The sequence below is a fragment of the Manis javanica genome, chromosome 10 (genome assembly GCF_040802235.1).
Source record: "Manis javanica isolate MJ-LG chromosome 10, MJ_LKY, whole genome shotgun sequence".
NCBI classification, from domain to species: Eukaryota; Metazoa; Chordata; class Mammalia; order Pholidota; family Manidae; genus Manis; species Manis javanica.
The window spans coordinates 4,304,854-4,331,255 of NC_133165.1; the positions used below are offsets into that span (position 1 = coordinate 4,304,854).

Sequence of the window (26,402 nt, forward strand, 5' to 3'; positions counted from 1 at the left end):
GGGAAATGTAAAGTTGGTAAGTGAGAGAGAAGCAATATTCTTTGAAAAGGGTAGCTTTTTACTTCTTTGCAGATTTACGCCCTGTGGCTTCTATGCCCAGCATTTGTCTTGAGGTATCTTTACCACTTGGAAGAATTATGATACTCAGTAATTTTCTATATGAGGCATGAATTCTACTAAAGGGTTATAATTAGGAAGGAAGAAGAAAAGCTATAGAAGTAGCAGACAGAAGAAAACATGGGAAGATTGATTATTTCTTTGACATATCTTCTTGTACAGTAACATAAACATGTATAGGTTTTAAACTATTAATTAAATTGCGTACACACATTAACATAATAGGAATACAGCTACATAACAAAAGCAGTCCTACAATTACCAGCCATATCCAGTGAAACCAAGAAAACCAGTTAGGTACCCTAGGCATTTGTGAAAACTTATCAATGATATGATGGAGATTGTCTAACTGAATTTGAATAGTTTGAGAAAAGTCAGACAAATTAAAACAACACATTCCTGGGAACTGTTCACATCCCATATGTTCTTTTAACAGTAGATAGTCTATAGTCGCATGATTTTGGAGCACTGCAACTTGCAGTTCTCCTAATTCTTGGTTGAGTTACAACAGTATAGATCCAGTCAAATTTGTTGTTTTACTGTATGCACAGGTCAGCTTAGATATCTCCTTCTTCATTCCAATGGCAAGTCCAGGACCCGGTGGGATGAATGCAGCTACAACTGCAACAGCGCCAGGATCGTTGTTGAAGTTTTTTGGTGATCATCTTCTGGAATGACTCTTCCAGAGGATGTTGATGTTGGAAGTTCTTCTTCATATCATATCTTAATTCATTTTCTGGGTAGCCAAATTAGGCTTTGATCCTCTGTATAAACATAAACAAACCCTTTGCCCACACTTTGATATGACCTTTATACCTAAAAATGACAAAATTTTTACATTCTTTTTTTGAAGTATCAGTTTTTTCATACTAAGTCTCTGAAATTCAGTGAGGATTTTACACTTGAGCCACAATTCCACTCAGACTAACCATACGTGGCTCCTGTATTGGACAGGGAAGACTGAGAGCCCTCATTTAGCTTGCTCAGTGTGAAAGCACATCTGTTTCCTTGCAGAAATGCTAATGCTGGTTTATGGGGTGCTGTCCTGAACCTTTCCAGGATGGTTGCCTGTGCACCATATTTCCTTTTAAAAATCCAAAACATTCTGAATTCAGAAACATGCCTGGTCCAAAGGCTTCAGGTAACAGATTATAGATCTGTAAAAATACTGCCACCAGTATGTGCATGTGACATGTCTTGTGGCCAGCCTCTAGGGTCAGCGCTTCTCAAATTTTAACTTCATTCTTGACCCCCACTCCCTGCCTTTTTAGACTTTCTTTTCCCTGATCAGTTAAAAATAGCAGTTTTATTGAGATACAATTTACATGCCATGGAATTCCCTTTAAAAGTACATCATTTGAAAGTGTTTTTTTAAAGTATAGTCACAAACTTGTGCAAGCACCACCACTGTCTCAATCTGGGGCATTTTTATCACACCAGAACAAAACCCGTACTCATTATGGAGTCACTCCCTATTCCCCTCTTCCCTTCACCCAGCCCTTGGCAACCACTAATCTACCTCCCATTTCCATGGATTTGCCTGTTCTGGACATTTCACAGAAATGGACTCATACACTATGTGACCTTTGTGTCTGATTTCCTTCATTTAGCATAATGTTTTCAAGTTTCATCCACATTATAGCATGGACCAGTACTTCATTCCTTTGTATGGCTGGACCACATTACAACCATTCATTGACTGATGGACATTGAGTTGTTTCCACCTTTCTGTTATTGTGAATGATGTTGCTATAAACATTCATTTACAAGTCTTTGTTTCCAAACTTGTCTTCGGTTCTCTTGGGCACATACCCAGGATGCAATTGCTGAATCATATGGTTACTCTATTTTTAACTTATTGAGGAGCTGCCAAACTATTTTCCACAGTGGCTGCACCATATTACATTCCCATGAGCAATGTATGAGGGTTCCTCATGCATAAGCGTTTGTGCAGAAACCCCATGAAATTTTAATACTGCAGATGTACAGTGTACTGTATCTATGTCTGTGCTTTATACATCAAAAGAATAATTTTTTTTCCCCTTCCCAACAACCACTTTTGGCCCTTTTGGGTGTACCATCGAGAACAAATGTTCCAGACAAAGCCTGTCACTATCATCACTTCTGTTAATCCTTACAACAACCCTGAAGTGGGGGTACCATTCTTATCTCTTATACCTTAAACAAAATCTGAAGCTCAGAAGTGGGGGGGTTAAGTGACTTACTGTGACCTATTGTCTCATAGCTAGTATAAGGAGTCACAGGAATTCCAATCCCTGAGTCCCATTCTGACCATCGCTGACTCTGCCATTAGTCAGCCTCCCACTTTTGGAAGAGGATTTCATATGTGATGTACGCCGAGTGGGCAGGGGGGACAAACAGGCCCACCCCAGCAGGGAAGCAGCCCTGGCTGGTGGTGCATTTCGCTCCTTTCTCCCTGGAGAAACGACCCCAACTCCTTTTCCCGTCAGCGCTTCATCTTTCGAAGGCAGGCATTTACTCCTGGCACCTGGTCCTCTGCCTCAGATCATCAGAGCAGGAGGCGCTTTCTAAAGTCTGACGTCTCCTCCTTTAACTTACAGGCAGTAAATCCCATTGATCAAGACTGACTGACCCAAGATCATGGAGCCCAGGGGGCCGAGGTCTCGGACCCCAGCCCCTTCCCTCCAGGGGGTGGACTGAGTGGGCAGGGCATGTGTTCCAGCCTCTGCACGTGCCCTGCCCCGACACCCACCCAATTAAAGGCAGAGGTCTCGCTGGGAACCGGGGATGATGAGGCGCCCCACGGTGTCTGTCTGCCCATCACTCCCATGTGTACGTATCTGCTCATCTGTCCTTCCCTTCTTCAGCTCAGCTTTAACTGCTGCCTCACTAATGGTGTGACCTTCAGGGTCCTTATCTGCAAAACGGGAGCCACAGGGCTATTGGGAGAAGCACATGAGACACGTGCTAAGTCCTGAGCTGGGTTCCAGGGGCGCTGGGAACCACGCCGGAGCTGTGCCACCTTGTCCAGGCTCTCACCAAGGCAGGAGGTGCCCTTTTGCCCTTTTGTTTCTTGGTCCCGTGCGTGAGCGGAGGGGGCAGCTGGCGGCGGGCGGCGGCTGAGCCGGGCGGACGCAGCTCCGGCGTGGCTCCCAGGGCGCAGTGGCGGAGGGGGCTCCACTGACACGCTCTCTGGACCCTCTCCAAGGTCCGAAGGTTCTCCTGGACACACGAAACTTCAGTGTGGCTGCTTTGGGAGGCAACACGGGCGAGTCCGTGGGAAATTCTCCCTTCTTACTACTACGGGCACTTCCAATTGTGGTTTCTACTTCTTTGTCGTTTTTTTCTTTATCTTGTTTTATTCAAGTACAACATGCATCCTGGAAAATGAACAAGTTTTCTGCTGCTGCCATTTTCCCACATTACCGGCGCGCGGAACGAGATGGGACACGACCAGCCATAGCCCCCTGGCAGCTCCCCACGGACCCCCCCACGCCCCCCCACTCACTCCCCGACGCTCCAAGGCCGGTCACTCTCCTGACTTCAAACAACAAAGACTAGTTTTGATTCTATATACTAAATGGAACCACCCACTATGCACCCTGCGTTTGTCCTCTTTTTTCAACATTAGGTTATCGGATTCATCTGAATTGTTGTTTCACTGTATTTGGAAGTTATCTTCGAAACTTGAAAAAAAAGTCCCTAGACCCCCACATCGTAAACACTTTACTTCACTACCTAAAGTACTCGCGGTTCTCGGCCCCCAGCCTCCTCGGGGGTTCCGCGGGCCCCCACAGCGGGAACCGAGGCCCAGCGCCGCTTCCTCCGCCCCCTCGGAGGCCCGGTCTGCGGCTGCGCAGAGCGCCCCACGCGGGGAGGGCCACGTGACCGCGGCCAGCCCCAACATGGCGGCCTCCTGCGTGGCTGTGCTGCTGACGTCCCTGTCTCTGCCGCTGCTGCTCCTGGTTGCGTATAAGCGCTGGCGGCGCGGACGCGCGGCCCGGCACGTGATGGTCGTGGTCCTGGGCGACGTGGGCCGCAGCCCCCGCATGCAGTACCACGCGCTGTCGTTGGCCAAGGGCGGCTTTTCCGTGACCCTGCTGGGGTTCTGCAGTGAGTGCCCCGGGACGTGGGAGGGAGGTTGCTCTCTCAGACTCTGACCCTGCGGCTTTGACCGCCGCACGAGGGCGGGGGCGGGACGCCGCTCTTCTCTCCCCTCCTCTGGGCAGCCCTCCGAGATTGGACGAGCCGGCTTCCTGCCGAGCCTCTACCCGGTGGGTCTCCGGGAACAGGCAGCGTTAATCGAGCGCCTGCCGCAAGCTAAGTGAGCTCGTTGCGTAGTACCGACGCTCCTAGTGTGTGGACAGACAGACTGGAATCAGGAGCGTGTGACGGTAGGGCCAGTGCTAGTGGCCACGTCTCGTTGGGGCTGCTGTTGTCAGGCTGTGTCTGAGCGGATAACTTGTCTCCTCAGCATTTCTCAAGTTCGGTGCAGAATTCTGCAGACAGGAGATGTTTTATTTGCACCGCATGTCCAGGTTTTCCCCTCCCTGTGTAGTGGCAGGGGTGTCTGCTCCTCCATCATCCTCCATGTTGACATCTTTAGAGGGTAGCTCAACCCTCTCTAGCGGGCAGAAGCACCGGTTGCCCTTGGTCCCTGCTGAGAGTCTCCTATCCCAGGGTGAGGGAATGGAGTGGGACTTCCTAGGGTTCTCCCTGTGGTGAGATAAATGCACTAAGCAGGGAATCTAGATCAGTTTGCAGTGCCTACTGTGTGCCAGGTATTGTGTTAAGTAAATAAAGGTGGATAAAATTTGGCCCTCCCATCTGGGGTATTCTAGTGGAATCCAGATAGAAACTGGTGTCATTTTCTGTTCTGGCTGCTGAGGAACAGAGAGAGGTTTGGAAAAGTCTTATTTTTCAAAATGCCATGATTCAGCCTGTTGGGGGGTCATCAGACTTTGAACTAGATCACCCTGTCCGATACATTAAAGGGGACATTTTTTGCAGACTCCAAACCCCACGATGAACTATTGCAGAACGACAGAATTCAGATTGTGAGTTTGCCGGAACTTCAGAGACTTGCAGGTAGGATGCGGTCAACTGCAGATGGCCTTGAATCTGTGTGTGTGTGTGTGTGTGTGGAATCTGCAAATGGCCAAGAATTCCTTTGGTAGTGACAGCTGTTTTTTGACTTGCAGTTGGGCCCCACATTTTCCAATATGGAGTCAAAGTTGTATTTCAGGCGGTGCACTTGCTGTGGAAGTTGATGTGCTGGGAGCCAGCAGCCTACATCTTTCTCCAGGTATGTCAGCGTCACCTCCCTCTCTGAGAACCACTGTTAAGTTTTCTCTACTTTCCAGCCTTTAAAAAATGTACTCATTGGTCAATAGATTGCATATTTGTATGTGTATATAGACTTCTGAAAACATGAGTAGAAGCTAATGGTCATGTGTCCATTTTTTTTTAGATAACCCATCTGTTCTATTTTTCTGTGTATTATGGATAGAGTCTTACATTGTATTTATTACAAATTTTAAGTGTTTCACGTATGTTAACTTATTTAATTTGTAATAGTAATCTGAAGAAGCAGGTTCTTGTATTGCCTGCATTTTAGAGATGAGGAAACCTAGACCCAGAGAAGTTCTGTAAGCAGCCCATTGTCACACAGCTAGGAAGTGCTGGAGTCAGGAATTGAAGCAGGTAGTCAGTTGGATTCTGAAGTCATACTCTGAAACTCTTACCGTAACTGCTTATTAACATATAGAAGCATCTTCTTTTCATTGTCTGCATTGTGTTCCACTATGTGATGTACCCTAGTGTATTTAGGGTCATCGTAGTGGACACTCAGATGCTTCGTGATTGTTTTTTTTACTTTTACAAATATTACAGTGAAAAGCATCAGTGAACATACTTTTTTGCAGTTTCTTCCTTTGGGTAAATTCCTGTGGGTTGAAGTGCTTGGCCAGAGTTCATGCACCTTTAAAATGCTCTGGCGTATTGCTGGATAATCCTAGAGTAAGTTTGGGTCAGTTTTTCCCCCATGCAATGGGGGTGCCTCTTCCCCTGTGTCCTTACCACCACCAGCTAGCGTTAGGTGTGTTAGAGTTTGCATTCCAGCAGACGAAACGTGCGCCTCTTTGTTCCATTATTCATCTCCTTGATTATTGATGATCCTGGACCTCTCAGGTTGGCCAATTTTTATTTATTTTTTGATGAGGAAGCAGGGTTTTTCTTCTGCTTATCTATTATCCAGAGCTTTGTAAAGATAATTAATTCTTTGCCAAGTTTGTTGCAACCGTTTTCACTCAGTTTGTTGACAGTGATCCAGGTTTCCTCCCCTTCATTCAAGCCTCTCTTTCTCAGAACCCACCGGGCTTGCCTGCCATTGCCATTTGTTGGTTTGTGGGCTGCCTCTGCGGGAGCAAGCTCGTCACTGACTGGCACAACTATGGCTACTCCATTTTGGGTCTGGGGCACGGCCCCCGCCACTGCCTTGTGCTGCTGGCCAAGTGGTGAGTGTCTGGAAGGAGGGTGCAGACATCTTCCCCAAACTGCCGTAGGATGAAGGGTCAGCACAGAGTCTCAGTGAAGCTGGTTCTCCGTGTGCTCCTTGGTAAGTGCAAGGCTGAGTGGTTAGGCTGCTGCTCATTACAAGCGACAGAAACAGGCCTAAGTAAAGGAGGGCATGTATTGTTTTCTTACTTTTACAAACATGAATTTGCATGAAATTGCAAGTCCAGAGACATGGCTGATTTTGAGCTCAAAAGGGTGTCATTCGGGACCCCTGTCATCTCTTTCCACACTGCCTCCTGGAGGTGCTTCTCAGGGGTGGGGAGCTCCCCTAGCTCTCGTCCCCCCACCTCGGGCTCAGTGCAGATAGCATGCCTCTCTTACTGGCTCGTGCCCACCTGCTGTCCTCTGACCCCGCTGAGGCTGGGGCAGAGTTGGGGGCTGTTGTAGAACCCCGTTGTCTCAGGCTTGGAGGAAGGGCTTAGCTGCAAGAGCTGGGTGCACCCAGACCATATCCCTCCCAGAAATCTGGGAGCTGCTGCTGGACGATGGGGACACAGGCCACAGTCTGCTGCAGCTGAGACAGGGAGAGAGAAGGGCCTGCGGGAGCAGGTTGGACACAGAGCAGGAAGAGTTGTTTGTGTTCTGAGCCCGAGTGTGTCACATCTCCCTTGGTGGACCTCAGGCCATTGGCCGGCTGCCACCTTCCCCCGATGGCCGTTTCCCTGGTGGTGGTAATGGTGGCAGCAAACAGTTGTTGAGCAGTTGCTGCACGCCAGGCCCATTATCCCATTCAGTCCACACTGCCCCCTGCGAGGGTGTCCTGTTACTATTCTCCTTCACAACCTAGAAAACCGAGGCTGACCAAGGCTGAGAGCCCTTATGCAGCTAGTAAGTGTGAGGCCCAGAATTTAGTCCTTAGCAGTCCAGTTCCAGAGCCTTCCCTGCCCAGGGAGGAACAGGCCGAGATGCACCAGAAGCATTACCTAACCTTGAGCTGCTCCTTCCCCAGTTCTTTTTCAGTTCTGCCCATGATGGGGCTTGAGTCTCAGTTGGGAGCTAATCTGTTGTTAACTAACCTTTGCTGAATTCCTCTTATAATGCATGGAGCCCCGTGGCCTTTGCAGTCAACAGTGCAGTGTGGTTAAGATTTAATAAGGTCTTTATTGTATTTTTTCTTTTTGTGGCAAGAGAGACTGGATTTTCCCTTCTGTATGATACTCGGTTTTCTTTTAAAGTAACCGTTGAAGCTGAAAGATGACAGGACATGAAGATGTGAAGGAAAAAATAGTACAGGTGGAACTCGGAGAATGCAGACTCTGGGAAGGTGCCTCACCAGCACCTGATTTAGACCCCAGCTCCGCAGTCTCTTCTAGAAGGTGCTGAGTCACACTGCGGGGTGGTAGCAGAGATGCCGGTCATAGGCCAGGATTCCCAGCTGACCGCTGATAACGTCTTTGCAGGTACGAGAAGATCTGTGGACGCCTGTCCCACCTGAACTTGTGTGTGACCAACGCGATGCGGGAAGATCTGGCAGAGAACTGGGGTATCAGGTAGGGGCCTGGGGAGGCGAGGGGTCCCTGTATGGTTCGTCCCAGCTGCAGTGCCTGCTTGTCGTGTTGGCGAGGCATCTAGAAATACCCAGAGGCCTGGCAGATGATTACTGGTTCTGGGAAGCCAAGGACAGAGGCTGGAGCTTCTTTCCCAGCCAGCCAGCCAGTCCCCACAGTTTTGGTCTTAGGACAGCTCTCTGTGTGTCCCCAGGTAATTCTAAAGCTCCTTACTGTCGCCTTGCATCCCGTAAGCACCTTTACTTTCTGGATCCTCCTGGGCTGTGTGTTCCGTAGGCCTTTTCCACCCCTCCCTAGAGTCTCCCAAATGGTCTTATTGCAGAGCTGTGACCGTCTACGACAAGCCAGCATCTTTCTTTAAAGAGACGCCCTTGGACCTGCAACACCAGCTCTTCGTGAAGCTGGGCCGAACCTACTCTGCATTCAGGGCCCGGTAGGTCTGCGTCTTCAAGCATTAGCTGCCTTCTCTTGTGCGTGCTGCTGTCCCGTGTCTTCCCAGTCCCCCTGTTGCTGTCTGACCTCCCCGTCTCCTTGCTGCAGACGTGGGAATCCACTCATCCAGGGGTTGGCAAACAGTGGCTGCAGGCCCGCCCCCTATCTTCATAAATAAAGTGTTACTAGAATGCAGCACATTTATTTTATGTGTCCATGGCTATTTTTGTACTATAACAGGAGAGCTGAGTTTTGGAACAGAGACTGGATATCCCCAAAGCCTAAAGCGTTTACTCTCTGGCCCTTTAAGGAAACGTTTACCCTGTGCTAAGCTGGGGGCATCCTTACCTCCTGCCTGCAGGTTCCTGGCTCTGGCGAGGTCTGTGGACCTGTGTGTTCTCTGGGGTGTCTCACTGGCTAACAGGAGGCCCTTGGTGCAGCTCTTCACACAGCTGGTCGTTTGCTGCTTTCAGTGACCAGTTGGGTATCATTTCCTCATCCTAAGTGAGGAAATGATAAGAACAGTAAGCCCCATGAAGGCAGGGGCTAAGCCCTGAGGATGCAGGGGCTAAGGAGTTTGCTCTTGTGACCTCAGCACCTGGCAACAGAGATATTGTTAGAGAAAGGAAGCAAGGCCTCGGGGCGTAGGGTTGGCCTGGTGGCTGTGATGTGGCCACATTCCCGACCTTCGGAGCCTGTGGGCCTCACTCTGGTGGGAGATGGCAGCCCTGGGGCCCATGGGCCAGCTCTGTGGTGTCTCACAGCCTTTCTCTGCTCCATCAGCTCAGAACCCTTGGACCCGGCCTCGGAGAGGTCAGCCTTCACGGAGCAAGATGCTCGGAGCGGGACGGTGACACATCTTGGAGGGCGGCCAGCCCTTTTGGTCAGCAGCACGAGCTGGACAGGTCTCAGGACCCTCCTGGGCACTCGGGGCTCATTTGCGTGGCTGGCTGAGCCTAGGTTCTCCTTGCCCTGGCAGTTTGTGCCCCATATACTGAGAAAGGGGAGGGCTGAGCTGGGAGGAGAGGCATCTGAAAACTGGCCTGTGACCCTCAGCTGTCTTTTCTTACAGAAGACGAGGACTTCTCCATCTTGCTGGCTGCATTAGAAAGTAGGTGTGTGGCTGTGACCAAGAGCCGGGCTAGTCAGGGGCTGTTGGGCTGTGAGGTGCCTGCCCAGCCTTGCATGGCATCCTCGGCAGCATGTTCCTGCCCCCGGAACACTGGGCGGGCCAGCCTGAGGACACGGGAGGTGGAGGTCACGGTGGAGTCCCCACTTGGGTCACTGGGTGGCCAGCCGTAGGTCGGAAGGACTGCCTCCGGGAGAGTGAACCTGTGAGTGGGAGTGGTGTCCCCCTCGGCTCTGCTGCCCCCTCCCCGAGTCTGAACAGATGATCCTGGTCATCCTTTATTGTTTCACACACAGAGTTTGAACAGCTGATCCTGGATGGGGAAAACCTTCCTTCTCTGGTCTGTGTGATAACAGGTACCGCCTGGGACCATCCGTGTTCCGTATGAAGTGGGGTTAGTGGAGCGGGTGGAAGGCCCCTGCCTTTATCATGAGGACTGCCTTCCCCACGTCAGGCACACGATGTTCCTTGTCTCGTTGTTCCTCACCACCACTCTCTGATGTAGGGTTTTCTACACCAGCTTGACAGGGGGAGAACCTGAGGCTCAGAGGGGCCTCATGGAGGGCATGGAGTCGAGTTGGATCTCTTAGAGCATGACCTCAGGGATCCTGGCACTTTCCACTTTGGCAGTGATTCCCAGGCACATCTTTCTTTTTTTTTTTTCAAAGAGTGTATTGTCCCATGTAAACTGCTTCCAGAGTAGGCCAGTGGAGCGAAGCAGAGTATGGCTGGAGGAGGAGGGTCCTGGGTCAGCTGCCCCACCTTGCACATTGGGCCTTGTGGCTCCTGGGGGCAGCAGGGGCCCACTGCACATGGCAGGGCACAGGGCGGCACATGTGAGCAGCTGTATCAGGTCGGTACTCTGGTGCCTGGCCGGTTTATCCTGACCATCTCCCCAGCAGAGGGCCTGCAGGGGACAGATTCCTGGGGGGCAGGGCTGTGGACTCAGTAGTCAGGGCTCACACCCCTGGGGGTGGACCTTCTGCTCATGCCCAAGCAGGGGCTTGGCAGGCCTGGGGTTGGGATGGGGCCAGAGATGGGCCTGGTGCAGTGACTTGTATTTTCTGTGCAAGGCAAAGGTCCTCTGAAGGAGTATTACAGCCGTCTTATCGACCAAAAGTGTTTCCAGCACATCCAGGTCTGTACGCCGTGGCTGGAGGCCGAGGACTACCCCCTGCTCCTAGGTAATGGCATCCAGCGGGAGGCCTGCAGCGAGAGGGCTGAGATTGAAAAGGGATCCTGGGGCAGGGGACAGTTTTTCTGAAAGAGGCCAGGTAGTAAATATTTTACCAGCCTGCCTCATAGTCTTTGTTTTCACAGCCCTTTAAAAATTAAAAGCCATTCTTAGCTCAAGGGCCATGCATATTCAGGCCTCAGCCCTACCTTGGGCCCTGCTCTGGGGGCATCCGGGGCAGGGAGATGCACCTGCCAGGAACCTGTGGGAGGAGCTCTTGGATGAACTGCAGGCGATGAGGCTGATTCCTGGTGGGCCCAGGAGCTGTTCACCCAGGGATTCTGAGAGGGTTACATCTGTTTGGCCTGACGCACTCCGTTTAGTCTTGCTTTGCTCTTCCACACATCTGGGCAGAAGGGCTGGGTGTTGGGTTGTGGCCCCTTCCGTGAGTCTGGGAGGGCAGTGTCTGGGGAGGTGCAGGGATGATGCACAGACAGTGCTGACCCTCCCAGCAAGAAGCCTCCGCCCTCCTCCTCCCACCTTCATTACTCTGGGGAGGGGAGTGCCGGCTGGCTGCGCTGTGCCTCTAGGGCCTCACCTTCCAGCAGCTGGAGCCCTTGGTAGGCAGGACTTTCCCACCAGTGTTTAGTGATGTGAGGTTGTTTATTTGGCTTTACTTTTACAGTGACAGCTGGTTCTCTCTCTTGGGTCTGCTGTGGGTTCTTTTTCTAACAAAATGTTCTGTTTTAACCATTTTTCAATTTTTAAGTGTGTATCCAGCTCAGTGGCATTAGCTGCATTCACAGTGTGCAATCATCATTATTTCCAAAACATTTTCATCACCCCATGCAGAAATTTTGAACCCATTAAGCAGTAACTGCTATGGATTCTTTTAAAATACATTGTGGTTAAGTAGAAAAGAGCAATTAGTTTAAATAAAAGTACTAGTGTCAGGCAGGTAGTTTTCAGATAGGGCTGAATGGCCAGGAATGACAGTTGGGAAGCGCCTCCGTGCCCCCACCCTGTGCCAGGCTGCTTGGCCAACTCCAGCCAGTTGTGGGGCTAGGGGCGCAGTTATCCATTTTGCGCTCCCCACCAAAGGTATTGATCCAGTTCTTTGGGGATTTGTGTGCACAGGGAGCATGGCCAGCGCTCTGACGGCCCCTTGCTCTCACCCCGCAGGGTCGGCGGACCTGGGTGTGTGCCTGCACAAATCCTCCAGTGGCCTGGACCTGCCCATGAAGGTGGTGGACATGTTCGGGTGCTGCCTGCCTGTGTGTGCCCTGGACTTCCAGTGGTAGGAGCAGAACCGAATCTTCTGGGAGTTAGGTTCTCATTCAGCATCTGGGCATGGGCGGTGGCGGGTGGGATCAGTGCAGTTACGATTGCTCCAGGAATGTCGCTGCCTCCCCATCCGTGCCACACGGCCAGGTGGCTCTAGACATTTGGAGCTTTTGTGGTTCTTGGGGCTGGGCTGTGCCCCACTGAGGAGCTGGCTTCCACAGAGCTCATGCTGAACAGAAAGTAGTGTCTTAATACTCTGCTCAAGGGGGCTTGTGTTCACAGGGTAGACTGGTGCCTGGCCCTGCCTGCAGAATGTACATGGCTTTTATTTTCCTCTGTCCCTGTTGTCTGATCTTATATGGTCTATTCGAATCAGTTAAATGAGCCTAATTCCCCGTCTCCACTCTTCCTGGCAAAGCTGGGCATCGGAGAGGGTGGTGTTAGAAGAGGCCCTAGAAACAGTGGCCCCGCCGGGTGCTTACAGCCGGCCTCTGAATGGGACACACAGGATATCAGACCTGAGCTCTGGGCACATAGGGATCAACCTCCACTGGTTATCCAGCCTCACGTGCTGAGCCTACCTCAGGGCGGTTGCCTTTTACTTCATTTCTCTGCTGTGGAATTCAGACACAAATGCAGAACTCACTGAGTATATTCTTACAAGAGTGTGTAGCAGAAAAGGTCCAAATCCTTTTACTGCCTCTCCTTTCCAGAATAGGTTTGGATTTTTAGTGTGTATCCATCCAGTTTTTTTTTTATTCACATGCCAAATCTAAGAACAGATTGACTGAAACAGGACCGACTGTTCCTGGCCCTCACTTAGCCTGTGGGTGGTGGGGAGGGGTGCAGATCTGGGTGGGCACACGGATTCTGTTTTCTTCTCCAGGCAGCTCTTAGGCCTCCCTCTGTTCTTCCTCCGCAGCTTACACGAACTCGTGAAACACGAGGAAAATGGCCTGGTCTTTGAGGACTCGGAGGAACTGGCGGCTCAGCTGCAGGTAGCCATGTCCAGGCAAGGGCTCCAAGGGTTTGGGGCCTGGCACCACGCCACGCTCCCTGTCTGCTCCTGCAGGGGGGCAGATCCTGCAGGCCTGGGTGAAAAGCTGAGGGAGGGAGCAGTGGTCGTAGAGGCTGGGCCTCCGTGGATTTGGGGGAATTAGGGCTCGCCCCACCTGCCCTCTAGGTTTATGGGCTGACACCACACAGAGGGTGCCAGAGCCAGGCGGATCCTGTGTGCTATTTGGGGAGTGATTGGATCCAGGAATGGAGAGTGAGAAGTGAAGAGCTTCCTGGACTAGCCTTGTGAGATGGGTGGGAGTCTTTAAAGGATACTTATTTTTTATGACGAAAAGTAATACATCATTGGTCTTGACAGTTCAGACCAACAGGTGGCAAAAGTTTCTGGAAAGGCCAAGACAGAAAATATTTTAGGCTTCACCATCGTCTCTGTGAGAACTACTCATTTCTGTTATGGCGTGAAAGCAGCCACAGACAATCTGTGAACAAAGGGGCATGGCTGTGTTCCAATAAAACTTTATTTACAAAGACAGGGGCAGGGCTGCTGCATTTGGCCCACAGCTGTTTGCAGATACCTGATTTAGTTTAGCAAAGAGGGAAAAGATACAGGCTGGATGGTGCTGGGCAGAGGCGAGGGGCAGGTGCTCCTGTTGGAAGGAACAGCCCTGCAGAGACGCGCTGTGTGGGGAACACTGCAGCTTGGCCGTGCTGTCGAGCGGGAGTGGGTAGGAGACCTAGCCTGCCTGGGGCCTGGGGGCTCTCCCATGCCCGGTGAGGGAGGGGGTCGCCAGGTCGGTCATATCACAGTTTGAGGAGCGTTTGAGGTCCGTTAGTTGGCCGGACAGCGTGGAGGCTGGGCCAGAGCAGGGACGCCTGCTGGGGGCTCCGGGAACTGGCGGGGGTCCCTGAAGTGATGGAGGGTTTCAGTGGGAACACTGGCCTGGCTGCCTGTGTCTGGGGTGGGAAGTGGGAAGCGGTGATGAGGTAAGTTCTGGTCTTTGTTTCTTTTAGATGCTTTTCTCAAAGTTTCCTGATCCTGCTGGCAAACTAAACCAGTTCCGGAAGAACCTCCAGGAGTCCGAGCAGCTCCGCTGGGACGAGAGCTGGAAACAGACGGTGCTCCCCTTGGTTATGGACATGTGACCCCCTTTGGCCAAAGACTGAAACCCCCTAAGCGTGTCCTTGTGCTGGACGTTATGCCGAGAGAGACCCTCACGCTGATGTCCACCCCTCCCTGCTCTTCTGGCTGCTGCCCAGTCCCTGGGCAGACGCTGTAGAGCAGCGCCCCCCAGTGGACAGCAGCTGACAGGAGCGCCTGCAGAATGAAGGTACTTTTTAAAGTAACTTCAGGAGTTTGTGGCCCAGGAAACTGGTTCAGCCTGGTTACATCTTTGGAGGCTCTGAATCACCTCTTTTCTTCTGTTGTGTGAGGGCCCCTCTCCTGCCCTCCAGTGTGTTACTCTACTGTTCCTTGCTTGTGGCGTCTTTAACATTTCTTTGTCCCTGTCTTTGTCTCCCGGTGTCTGCCTTCCCTAGCATCTGCCCTGTTGGGTCCTTATTATTTTGATTCTTGCCTTGAATCACAAGGCTGCACTGGGAGAGCATGAAGACCTGCACAATAGGCTTGGCTTCCGGAGGGACATGTGTCCAGGCTGGGGGAAATCATACTCGGTACATTTTTATTCCACATTTTCCTTCCTGATTTATGGGATTTGCTTGAACTACTGGCAGAAAGCACATACTTGAACAGCTTATATTTTATTAGAACACAGTTTGTGGTTCCTGATTCTGAATTAATAAATTAAGTCATTCAAGTCCAGTGAAGGTTTTATCGGCTTTCTCACATAAAAATTCTTTCCAGGATAGTGATTTAATTTTCCCTTTAATCTTCAAAAATGTAGACTTACAGCATCAGTTTCAGAATGGCCATTTCCGAGCGCTCCTCACAGGAGAACAGTTTCTGGTCATGCTGCGGCACTTTTTCCCATGGGATCCCGGCCCGGCCTGGAAGCAGAGCACACGCATCTCAGGGTGGTGGGGCTCGGGGCTAGGAGGCCACCCTATCAGCGAGGGTGCAGGACGGACCTGGAGGTGCATAAATGATGGTTCCAGGCCCCATCCAGACACTCAGAACCAGCCTCCAGGGGTGGGACAAGTTTTTAAGCAGCTCGTGGCAGGTTTGCCATCTCTACCCACCGGGCCATGCCCGGGCCTGGCAGTCACAGGCCCGTCTGGGTCCCTGTCACTTTGCACTGGTCCCCCTCCCCATCACCAGGTACAGCTTAGGAGGAGCCAAGACTTGAGCCATTTCTGCCTGAGCCTCCAGCCTGGCACCTCTTCACAAAGGCTGGACACGGGTCAGAAGGGACTCATTCAGGTCTGAAGAGCGCTTGGCAAGGACCATTGTCATCACAGGTTTTTATGAATGAGACATTAACATTCATAAAAATGAAGTGTTAGACATATAAGTGTAGAAGTGTTTATAATTCTGCCATCCAACTATAATAACTGTTCGTATATATTCTTCCAGATTTTCTCCCTTATGTATAGTAATATGAAGATGATGATTTTTAAAAATAAAATGGGCTTAAACTATGCTGTGTGGCACATTGCTTTCTTCCTGTATTTTCAGTGTCTGAAGGATCTTTTTCAAGGCTGCATAGCACTCTCTGTCAGTGGGACACAGCACATGTGGCGGGCATTTGGATTTTGTCTGTGCGTCAGCAGAGGATGCTGTGGGTGGGGCTTTGGGGGAGGGCTGGGGCACACAGGTGCCACACTGCTGCCAGGTTGCGTGCGGAAAGCCCTGGTTGGCCCTGGCATGTGCTGGGGACTGCAGGGTGGTGGTGCAGGGCACCTGGCTCCAGTTGGTCATGCGGCGCCCCCTGCACCCCGGTATTTCACTGCATAAACTACCCCCGCTCCCTGCCAAAGCACCTGCGCCGCTGCACATTGGTCTGGGGCTTTCTGGTTTATCTCCAGGTCCTGGTTTCTTTCCTGATCTCTGCCTCACTGGAGTCCGGTGTAGGGCCAGCACAATGGCTCTGCAGGCCTGGGTGGCCTCGCAGCAGCCCGTCCCAGGGCTCAGGACTCACCCAGCTCTGTGGTGAATAGCTGGCACGTCTCCGGGTTGCGGACAGTGAAGGCAATGTAGGCGTCAGGTGCCCGCTGGTCCTTCTGGCAAGCTGAGAGCCTGTGCAGGACCCCGACCAGGGACAGGATCGTCTCCGGACAATACAGCACATCTGCAACGAAAGCCTCAGGCTGCTGGGAGGATGCCATACAGGATTCTGACCCCAGCATGGGGTGCTGGGCCTGCGGACCTCAGCCCAGGCTGAGGCCTGGAGACAGCAGTTCCATTAGTTTTGTGCTACTGGATGGGAAGAAGGTGAGGGGTCACAAAGGAAAACCCTTGGAAGAAAAGCTGCTGACAGACATGGCAACAAATGAAAAGTACCCAGGACTCACTGGTGTTCTTTTAAAAACAAATCAATTATTTGCCTGAGGCCTATTTAGAAGGCCCTTAATGAAGCAAAGCTGTCTCTGCCTCCGACTTCCTGTTTTCGGGGGCCTGCAGCTTTGTCAGCTGCAAGTGGGGGGACATGCTCAGTCCCACCCCTCAGCTGGGCTTGCAGGGAGCGAGGCGAGGGCCACTCAGGCTCTGCGTTCTGGCTGCTGTGGACCCGAGACACAGCATGGCCAGCTTACAGAGGGACTGGGTGAACTTGGCAAGGGGCAAGGGGCCTTTTGGTGGCCATGCTAATCACCACTTCTCTCAAGGACCCCATCTTTGTACCAGAAATGGGTGGTCCTCTCCTTGTGGGGCTCATCTCTGAAAGACACTGGGGCAGGCAGGCAGAGCCCTCGGGCTCAGAGACGCAGACAGGTGGTGACAACACAGAAGTGCGTGGAGCAGACAGGAGGAGGGTTGGCAGCGGTGGGGGCACTCAGAGCTCATTCCCTGACCGGGCGCCACTGTAATCGGACCTGTGACACGTGGAGGAATCAGACAGTCCCGGGCCATTTTTGCCCTGCATCTGCCGACTGGGGGGCGGCAGACGTGCAGGTGGGGCTGGTGTTTGGCTCCCCTCCTTCATGGGGCTGCCCTGCCCATTTCATTTCGGGTTTGGGGGAGGGACATGATAGTCTTGTCCATTCAGCTGCAGCCTGGCTAAGAGGTCAGACTGGTTTAGTGCCCTGAGGCCTGTTCTGCTCATCTCAGGCTTTGCTGAGAAAAGGTGGGTTTATTTATGACAGAACCGTTATAACAGAAGCACGTATGGCCACTGACTCAAACAGGAGGGCTGTGGCTTTAAGGCACCCAAGAGGCGTCACCCTGGGGGCCCACAATGACCTTTCTGGAAGTCCTGTCACTCCCTGCTCTATCCAGGCAACGTCCACTGTTCCCTGCCCAGAACTGGGAGCTGGATGGAGCTACAGGGAAGCCACTCACTCCAGTGACCTGGGCTGGGCATACCTGCTGCGATGACAATGTCTGGCTGGAAGGCAGCGAGCTGAGGGGCTGTCACGATGTCCCAGTCCAGCTGGGCCACCATCAGCCTGGGACTCTCTGAGTCTCTGGTGTTGTGTCCTGGGTGCTGCGCAGCGGCAGTGGCACCTGGCTCCAACGAGAGACCATTGAGAAGGATATTCCCTCGGAGCTGCTCAAGGACACGGCTGTGACAGTCACTGAAGACGTATGCTCTGGGACAGCACATTTTGCAAATGACCAGGCCCGTGAGGCCGGCTCCACTGCCAAGCTCTAAGACAGTCCTGGGTCAGAGAAGAGGACGCGTGTCTGCTACTGTATCAGGGCAAACCCGCCTTGGTGACCTGCCCTGCAACACAAGGTCACCTGTGAGCGAAGGCCAGCGGGTTCTCTATTGCCCATTCTGCAAGATAGAGTGCGGCGTTCCATGTGACCAGGCCAGTGGTGCCATGGGAAATGATGGCCGTGCTCTCAGAGAGCGTGACCGAGTCTCCAGAAGGCTGGACCGAGACAGGAGAAGAGAATTAATCCAGTCACCAGGAGATAAGGAGCTGGTGTTAAAAAGAAAAAAAAAAAAAAAATCACAGAATATATAAAAGACTCAAGGAGAGAAAATAGCACATTCTGAACTTCAATGAGGACATGATTTGCAATGAGTTGTAACCCCTTCTGGGGATGAAAGGGAACCAATTCACTGTGTTGCAAAGTGAAGAATCAAGCCTCTACTTGCCTTTCCTCTAGGAGCTGTACCAGTGGGTAACCAGATAGCAGGTGAGGGGAGCCACCTCTTTATAAAATTACTCCAGCCAATGAATGAAAACCAGATGACAGAGCCCGAAAATTACCCTTCTGCACTCCCCAACTAATGAATGAACCTAAGCTTTGAGCACCTGTTAGTGCTACAATTAAGAGGGAAAAACAGAGACGATGTGTCTCCTAGAACCCCACGTTGTGTTCTTGCCAAAGGGCCAAATGGACATGAATCTGAGCAGGCCTCTGAATCCAGCCACCAATTTGCGGGAAACAGGAGAGAAGAGCACACCGAATAGCACCATATGTACGCAACCAAATCTAGCCTCTGCAAAGCTCTCTGGGCCAAACCACCAGGGCTGTTCAACAGAGGTACTGCTGGGAAAAGAGAGAGAGAGAGGGAGGCTTCAAGTCAGATCTAGTCAACGACTAATGCTGGTGTCTACAGAGGTGCACCCAGAAGTGAGAAAAGCACAGGGATTATACTTAGAGGCAGATGGTAGTTACTTTTCAGGGAGGGAGGGCTGGCTCGTGAATGGGTCGGATGGAGGGGCCTCGTGGAAAGGCTGCCAAAGTTCCGTCCTTTGACTGGAGTGGCAGTTACCACAGTGGCCACCTTGCAACAATTTGGTAAGCTGTACATTTATTTTGTATATTTTTCTGTACCTGTGTTTTACAATAAAAGGTCAAAAACAAACAAATACAACCCAAGGTCCTTCTGGCTTTGTGTGCAGAATGGATTTCTGTGGGCCAAGAAGCTGGAAGACCAGTCAGAAGGCTGAGACTGCTAACCTGTAACAACTATCCATCCATCAAGCATTTATGGAGGACTGAGCACCAGGTCCCTGCTGGGCAGTTACTGTGCCCCGCTCAGTTTAACCTCGGGTCCCCCCATAAGACAGGCATGACTATGTGTTGAAGTGCTTGGTTTACTGATGAGGAAACCGAGGCTCACGGAGGTTACCTGACCTCACCTAAGAGCTGATGAGTCAGGACTTGGACCCACATGAGGCTGCCTGGAGCCTGAGTCCTGGTGTGGAGGCAGGCATCTGGCCTGTGGGGGTGGGGGGCACGTGTCCCCTACCAGTAGATAGCTCCGGTAGCACTGGGGGTGCTCCTTGGCTGTCAGGACCTCCGCCAACGCCTCATACAGCTGGTCCAAGGGCTCCTCATGGACAGCCTCGTGCTGGGGGCAGGCAGAGGGACAGTGTCAGACAAGAGCATTAAGTGAATTGTGAATCAAAGGTTCCATGTTTGCTCTGACTTGTAAAAATGGCTGGAGGGCTTTCACCAGATTTGGAGGGGAGATTTGGGATGGAATGATCTATCATAGGCCACCTGGCATATAAAAATTTCATTTGGTGGGGGGATCTGGGGAGTATCTCGGAGAGGTGTAGAGAGGGTGGGGTCAAGCGTATAGTGTAGGGCAGTGGAAATGGTCACATGAGTCAACAGACAGCCTGTCCTTCTACCATGATGTCATGGATGGAGTAACCCAGTGGAGCTTTTAAGTGTACCCTGGCAAAGCCACAAGTCAGGCACCCCACACTGAAGGGAGTGGCTTCATCACTGGGCAGCTCCCGTCTTGTGCCCCATGGCAGCAGGGTGGCCATCCCTCTCCTGGGGTGCTGGGGAGACCTGCTGGCCACCACTAGATGCACCATGTTGGTGACAGCGGGGTGGGAGGTAAGAGAGAGGCCGGACTGCTCCGTGCGCTGGCCTGTCCGGGAACACGGCCCTCGTGTCCGGTGGCCCACCGCAGCGGGTCTGTGGCAGAGCACAGAGGAACGGCTTCCCTGAGCTGGTGTGAGACCCAACAGGTGTGGGCTTACGCTTAAAATCCATCCTGTATCAGTCAGGAGAAGAGCCCACACCAGGTGGGTCACTGGGGAGAAGGTAATAAAGGGAACACGCTACAAAGGTACTGAAAGCCCTAAAACTTGCAACAGGGAACCGTGCGGCAATTCAGAGATTGGTAACAGCAGGAAGCTGTCAAAGCCCCTCCAGAAAGACAGAGGGAGAAGGTGGGCTCTCTGTGCTCACAGGCCGCCTGGTAGGAATGAGAACCTGCACTGGGGGGAGCTGGGACCACAGAGGAGAGGCAGCCACGATGGAGACCCCTTGGAGCAGAGAGAAATCCCCTGGCCTCTCCCTTCCTCCTGTCCTCCGTGGCCTCTCACTGGAACCCAGCTGGGAGCATTGCCCAGGGAGCCCCTGGACATATGGGGGTTTGCAGAGCAGGTAAAGGGCACTGAATTGCGCTCAGCTCCAAAAAGCAAAGCCAGGCAGACGGGCCACTTTTGGAGACCCAGTCATTGGCTGGCTGCACACAGACAATGCCCGTTACTGACCTTTTTGATGAGCTCTGAGAGAAAGCCCTGGGCATACTTCACTGATGGTGGGCGATTCACGCACAGAGGATGCTTCACAGTCTGTGACAAAGGACACAGTGTGGGTTGCTGGACAGACCCCTACCCATGAGCTTCAGGTGGATAGAGGGCAAACTCCGGTTACTCAATCCCTTAGGAAAGGCACGTACAGACACGAGTGTTCTGGCCCCAGAGGCCTTCCTGCATCTCAGAGTCTTAAGATACAAGCTCTTTCCTAAAAAAATGTCTCCGCTACAGCAGCACAGACTGTGGCAGTATTTCTAATGCGCATTCTGGGCAGAAACATGGGGCATTATGTGCTCAAGCTAACACCCTGCTATAGGCTGAATGTTTGTATCATCCCATATTGGAATGTTGAAGCCTAACCCCCAGAACCGTGGTAGTTGGAGGCGGGGCCTTTGGGATGTGATGGGTCATGAGGTGGAGCCTCATGAGTGAGATCACTGACATTATAAAAGAGGCCCGAGAGAGCCCCTTGCTCTTTCCACCACATGAGGACACAGTGAGAAGACAGCTGTCTGTGAACCAGGAAGCGGGCCCTCATCAGACCCTAAATCTGCTGGCACCTTGATCTTGGACACCCCAGACTCTAGAACTGAGAGAAATAAATTCCTGTTGTCTATAAGCCGCCCAGTCTATGGTATTTGTTATAGCAGCCAGGATGGACTAAGACGCACCCCTTCCCAGGGCAGCCAGCACGAACAAAGGTTTGCAGTGAGGACAACCGTGGGACTGTCTGGCTTCCTGGGAGAGAGCCCAGATGCTGGGAACAAGGCCGAGGCCTGGCACCTGTCCTGGAGCTCACACCCCATGTCGAGGAGTGGGCAGGAGCCAGACTGTGATGAGTGGGGTGATGGCCATGACGGGGGACAGTGGGGGCCCTGCCTGGGAGGCAGTGAAGGTGGAAGGGGCTCTCCGGGGCAACCCTTCAGCTGAAAGCCAGAGAAGCAAACAGCAGGGGAGAGATCTCAGGCAGAGTGGGTAGCTTCTGCAGGCTCCCAGGCAGCCACGGCCTGGCATTTGGGGAAGGGCCTGGCAAGAGGGGCAGTGAGAGGAGGGGCTGGGTCATATGGGGCCTACTGGCTGAAGGGACATGATTTTACCCGAGGGCAACAGATACCCACACCATCCTCAAGGCTTTCTGAAAAAGAGCAGGCTGCAAGACATCGACCTCGGAGATCTCTGAGTTCACATCCCCACGGGCTGGAGGGCCCTGGACGCCTTCCCTAGCTACGGCTGCATCTTCTCCATGTGGTGGTCAGATGGACAATCTTGGTCACCTCCACACAGCAATTCTTAGCCTGGGCTTGGTGGTGGGAGGAAGGTCTGCAAATCCCCTGAATTTGCACACAAAATGTATTCTTCTGGTGCATTTTTTTCTGGGGTGGGAGTCCATAGCTTTGGGTGTTCAGATGGGTTCATGACTCTGAAGAGGGTTGAGAGCCCAGATACAGACTTATGTGCACTCAATCCACATGGCCAGGCTCAGGGCCGGGCCAGGCCACACGAAGTGCCAACAGATGCACCTTAGAGTCCACACCCCACCTCTGCAAAGGAGGGGACATCTATGTCTAGAAGACACGAGTGTCTTCTTATTTTTCCCTTAAATGTGAAGAAATTCTCTGAGTGGCTACCAAATGCTAGATGTTCCCACAGCTGTTATCTTGCTTTTAAAAATCTTCCCCCAGATTTCCTCCCCTCATGCAGATTTCTGTGTATTCTGACGTCTTCATCTAAGAAAACGAAAGAGCTGGAGCTGAGATGCTGTCATCCAAACATAGCACCTTTCCTTTTAAAGGATACGAGTGCCTGCACTGCGCTTTTGTCATGTCTTGATGTGCAGTCAGGAGGCTAGTGACGCGCCCCACTGACTCTGTGATCCTTACCTTCTGCAAAATATTCAGCAGTAGCTCAGAACCTGATGAGTCCCTTAATTTCTCTTCCAGGATCTATTCAGAGAGGGTGGGCAGAACAGAGAGAAATCTCAAGGGCATTTTCGCAGCACCATTAAACATGCAATAGGACATGTTGGCAAAGGGCTGAGTGATCATGCCCCGGGGACCTGGGGCAACGGGAAGTGGAAGCTACAGGCGGTTAGAAGCCTGAACTTGAGAAATGCCTGCTTACATCTGGATGAGTTGGAGGAAGAATGCCAGAAGACAGACCGTTGGTTGCATTAGCCCCGGTTACTTGGCCTCCCCTGGGTTGCACAGCAGCTCCACGGCTGAACTGGTCAGCCAGCAATTATGGGGGGAGCCACAGCATCCGGGCCTGACGGGCTTGGCCTGGACTTGACATCAGAGCTAGAATGGACATGAGAACGTACAGATGCCAGGCCTGGTTAGGCAGCCCTTGCCTATAGGGGAACTCCAGCCTCGCAGTGCACTCAGGCTCCAGAAGCAGGCGGACCATCCCACCTAGTGTGTGACACCTGACAAATAATTTCTCCATAGCAACTTATCATGCTCTAAAAGGCCTATACAACCTGGCCCTGGTCCTCCTCTCTGACCTCATCTGCCTCTCCCTGTCCCGTCCCTGCTACTCCACCCCAGCCACACCGGCCTCTTTGCTGTTCCTTAGCTGCAGCAGCTTGTTCTCACTGGCAGGGTGAGAACCACTCCTGGCTGCTTCACTGTACAGGTCCCGGCTCAGGCGTCACCTTTTCAGGGAGGTCTTCCTAACTCGTTTGATAATGTATTTCTTTCTTTTGTTGACTTTACAGCCACTGTCATCTCTTGGTATTTTCTTGCTTATTCATTTACCTGTTTATTCTCCAGCTCTCTCATCTCAGCAGGGCCTTATCTGTAGTGTTGTTGATCCCTGGAGCCTGGCTCATGGAAGCCATTCACAACCATTCAGTGACAGAATAAAAATACTAGCTAACACTTACTATGAGTCAGGCACTGTCTCAGGTGCCTCATACTCATGCAATCCTGACAACAGCTCCAGGAGGTGAGTATCATTATATTCCCTGCTTAATAAGAAAACCACGGCACAGAGAGATGCAGTCACTTGCCCAAGGTCAGCTTGTATGTGGGTTGGGTCAGGATGCAAAACAGGCAGATTGTCTCCCAGGTCTGAGCTTTCCACTGCTGCACTCTATTTCTTTCTAATCAACTGTTTTGGTTAAATGAGAATGGTAGTGAGAGGCGGAGGAGAACGTCCCCTCCGCCTGGGCGAGAGGGAGCCCCGCCGCCCGCAAGCCGCCTCCTCAGGCCCAGGGGTCGCGGGCCCGGGCGGTGCCGCCCTGCCTCTCCTTGGAGAAGCGCGCTCGGGTCAAGGTGCCGGTGCAAGAGCTGGTCCCGAATGGAGGGCGGGGAGAGGTGTTGTGGGTCAGCCTAAGTGTCTACCATGGGCCTGGTACATACAGAGTAGGCACTCATTTCATGTAAACCATTATGGTCGATTTGAATTGGGACCCAGGGATGCTATTATGAAGGTTTTAATTTTGGGTTAAAAAAATGTACATATTACTTTCTGATGAGAAATGATCCGTCAGAATGCTCAATGGTTTATGTCAATGAAACACAAATGACTAACCACCACCCTGTAAGATGGGGCAGACTTGGGGAGGAATATATCCAAACTGAGTCATGGCAGTGAGCTCATGAATTATAAAGGATGCAGGTCATTAGAGTTGCCTATGTAGATGGCCGGTCCGCAGGGCAGGGGAGGTGAGACCTCCCAGTGTCTTCCATCAAAGGCCTAGGAGCCTCAAGCTGCCTCTGGGAGGATTCTGTCCAGTGCGGATGACGCAAAGGACACCCAGGGTTGCGGGGGTCTGTGACCAGATCAGTGGGCTCACTGCAGTGTGGTCTCCTGCTGTCAAGGACGCTATTTAAATAGGCGGCAGCAGCTGTTACCCAGTGGGTAGGATGATAACTGGCGAAAGGAAAGTAATGAATCTGATCGTGAACTGCTCAAGACCCTCAAAGCCAGAGTCAAAAGGGGAGTTGGGAGGAAATCCCGCATTGCTTGAATTCGTGGGGCCCAGCCTGCAAATGCAGCCAAGCGGGGGAGGGCCCAGGGTTCGGAGGGGCTGATGGCCGAGTGCGGGGTGGGCCTCCTGCTCCCCGCGGCCAGCGCGCGGGGCCTGCGGATCCCCGCGGTCCAGGACCCCACGTGCGACTTCGCGAGGGCGCTCAGAACTTCAAGTGGCGGGGAGGGCGGGTTTGGGAGCCCGGAGCCCGCTCCACCGCCTCCCGCAGCCGCTCCCCGCGTGCCCAGTTACCCACCTGCCAGGGGAAGGAGCGCAGCGAGCGAGCAGCCAGGAAGCGGCGCTCGAAATTCCGCAGCAGGCTCGCAGCCTCTGCGGTCTCCTCGGGCGCCATGGCGGGGCGGGGCCTCGGCGTTGCCCGGGAGACGGGGCCGTACGCGGAGGCCAGGGGCGGGGCTTGGGGCGGGCACGCGCTCAGAAGGCGGGCTTAGGGCGAGGGCGGGGACAGGGCGGGGCCAAAGCTGTGGGGGCGGAGCCACAATTTGGCGCCAGGTTCGTGCAGGGCGGGCGGCGTCGCCTCTCTGGCGGCGTCCAGTCACGCCAAGCGCCAGGTAATCATTTTCGAGGAGGTCCCTGCACCTCCTCGGGGGTCTTTTGGTGAGGCCCGCATGGGCGGACACGTCCCCTCCGCCTGGGCGAGAGGGAGCCCCGCCGCCCGCAAGCCGCCTCCTCAGGCCCAGGGGCCGCGGGCCCGGGCGGCGCCGCCCTGCCTCTCCTTGGAGAAGCGCGCTCGGGTCAAGGCGCCGGTGCAAGAGCTGGTCCCGAATGGAGGGCGGGGAGAGACGGCCGGGGGTGGCGCGGGCGGTGAGCAGGGGTCTCCCTGCGGAGGGGGCGCAAGGCGAGCTCCCCGCACCGCCGCCAGCAGCCGAAACGTTTCCAGAGACGCCCTGAGTCCGGTCAGGCGGGCCGCCCCGGCGGTCCCGACCCCGCACTGCCCAAGGCTGCGCCCTGGAAGCGCCTCTCCTGAGGGACCTCGGAGGTGGGCACAGGGAGGCAGGGAAGCGGTTCCCCCCTTTCCGTGGCGTTCTGCCTTGAGGGGAAGCAGGACAGACTGCGGGGCCCACGGGGCTGCCTGCGGAGTTTGAAGTGCGTTCAGAGTCCAGCACGTTGGCCCCAACGTCTCATGAAAGCCCGTCTGGAAAGGTCTTGAGAAGGAGCGTGTTGAACGTACCTGCAGACGGCGGACGCGGGCACAGATGCCATCTGACCAGTCCCTGCAGACCAGAGAGCATTCCCGCAGCGGTTGTCCTTCCACCAGGAAGCAGCGAGCATACAATCTGACACCAGAATTGTTAATCTTTTATTCCCCTCAACACTGTTGATTCAGACAGAGAGGGTGGACTGTGGTTATTGGGCCCGAGGTGTTGCCCCAGCCCTCCTGGTGGCAGTGCCCTTGACAGTGGGCGGGGTCCTCCAGCGGTGGCCTTAGAGCTGGGTCGGGCGCGCCGGGTCGCTCCTGCTGTTTTGGTCCTCTGTCTGCCTGTAGTTGACAATGAAAACCAATGGGAACAGGTCAGTTAAGCTCGTAAATACTGGCTTCATTAACGCACCTAGTAG

At 53.0% G+C, this 26,402-nt stretch overlaps 3 protein-coding genes across 15 annotated transcripts in view; 1 reads left to right on the forward strand and 2 right to left on the reverse strand.

Annotated features, from left to right (window-relative positions):
• The first annotated feature begins 3,914 nt into the window (after positions 1-3,914).
• Positions 3,915-15,816, forward strand: ALG1 (ALG1 chitobiosyldiphosphodolichol beta-mannosyltransferase). 5 transcript variants are annotated; one of them, XM_073214686.1, is made up of 13 exons: positions 3,915-4,212; positions 5,110-5,187; positions 5,301-5,404; positions 6,466-6,614; positions 8,076-8,165; positions 8,547-8,616; positions 9,399-9,498; positions 9,688-9,726; positions 10,041-10,100; positions 10,818-10,928; positions 12,101-12,215; positions 13,125-13,200; positions 14,231-15,816. In XM_073214686.1, the coding sequence occupies exons 1-13, from the start codon at positions 4,005-4,007 to the stop codon at positions 14,360-14,362; spliced, it is 1,332 nt and encodes a 443-aa protein (XP_073070787.1). In that variant the 5' UTR covers positions 3,915-4,004; the 3' UTR covers positions 14,363-15,816. The 5 variants fall into 5 exon arrangements, with proteins under 5 accessions (XP_073070787.1, XP_036876789.2, XP_036876771.1 ...); XM_037020894.2 differs by having other exon boundaries at positions 3,953-4,212; positions 8,506-8,616; positions 9,399-9,520; XM_037020876.2 differs by having other exon boundaries at positions 4,153-4,212; positions 5,345-5,404; positions 8,506-8,616; positions 9,399-9,520.
• EEF2KMT (eukaryotic elongation factor 2 lysine methyltransferase) lies at positions 13,720-25,228 on the reverse strand. Of its 8 annotated transcripts, none has more exons than XM_073214687.1 (8): positions 25,084-25,228; positions 22,735-22,797; positions 20,810-20,890; positions 19,465-19,644; positions 18,075-18,208; positions 17,697-17,992; positions 16,315-16,464; positions 13,720-15,304 (listed from the first exon to the last, which is right to left on the reverse strand). In XM_073214687.1, exons 1-8 carry the CDS (start codon positions 25,177-25,179, stop codon positions 15,267-15,269), a joined length of 1,038 nt encoding a protein of 345 aa, XP_073070788.1. In that variant the 5' UTR covers positions 25,180-25,228; the 3' UTR covers positions 13,720-15,266. The 8 variants fall into 8 exon arrangements, with proteins under 8 accessions (XP_073070788.1, XP_017530985.3, XP_017530983.3 ...); XM_017675496.3 differs by having other exon boundaries at positions 13,720-15,223; positions 19,543-19,644; positions 25,084-25,227; XM_017675494.3 differs by having other exon boundaries at positions 13,720-15,223; positions 25,084-25,227.
• A 984-nt stretch (positions 25,229-26,212) lies between these two features.
• The window catches only part of LOC108406663 (ectonucleotide pyrophosphatase/phosphodiesterase family member 7-like), a 28,749-nt gene continuing 28,559 nt past the window's right edge, over positions 26,213-26,402 (reverse strand). For both annotated transcript variants that reach the window (XM_073214723.1, XM_073214722.1), the window contains exon 6: positions 26,213-26,325. In XM_073214723.1, the coding sequence (XP_073070824.1) occupies positions 26,271-26,325 (55 nt within the window). In that variant the 3' untranslated portion in view covers positions 26,213-26,270. The remainder of the gene's footprint in view (positions 26,326-26,402) is intronic.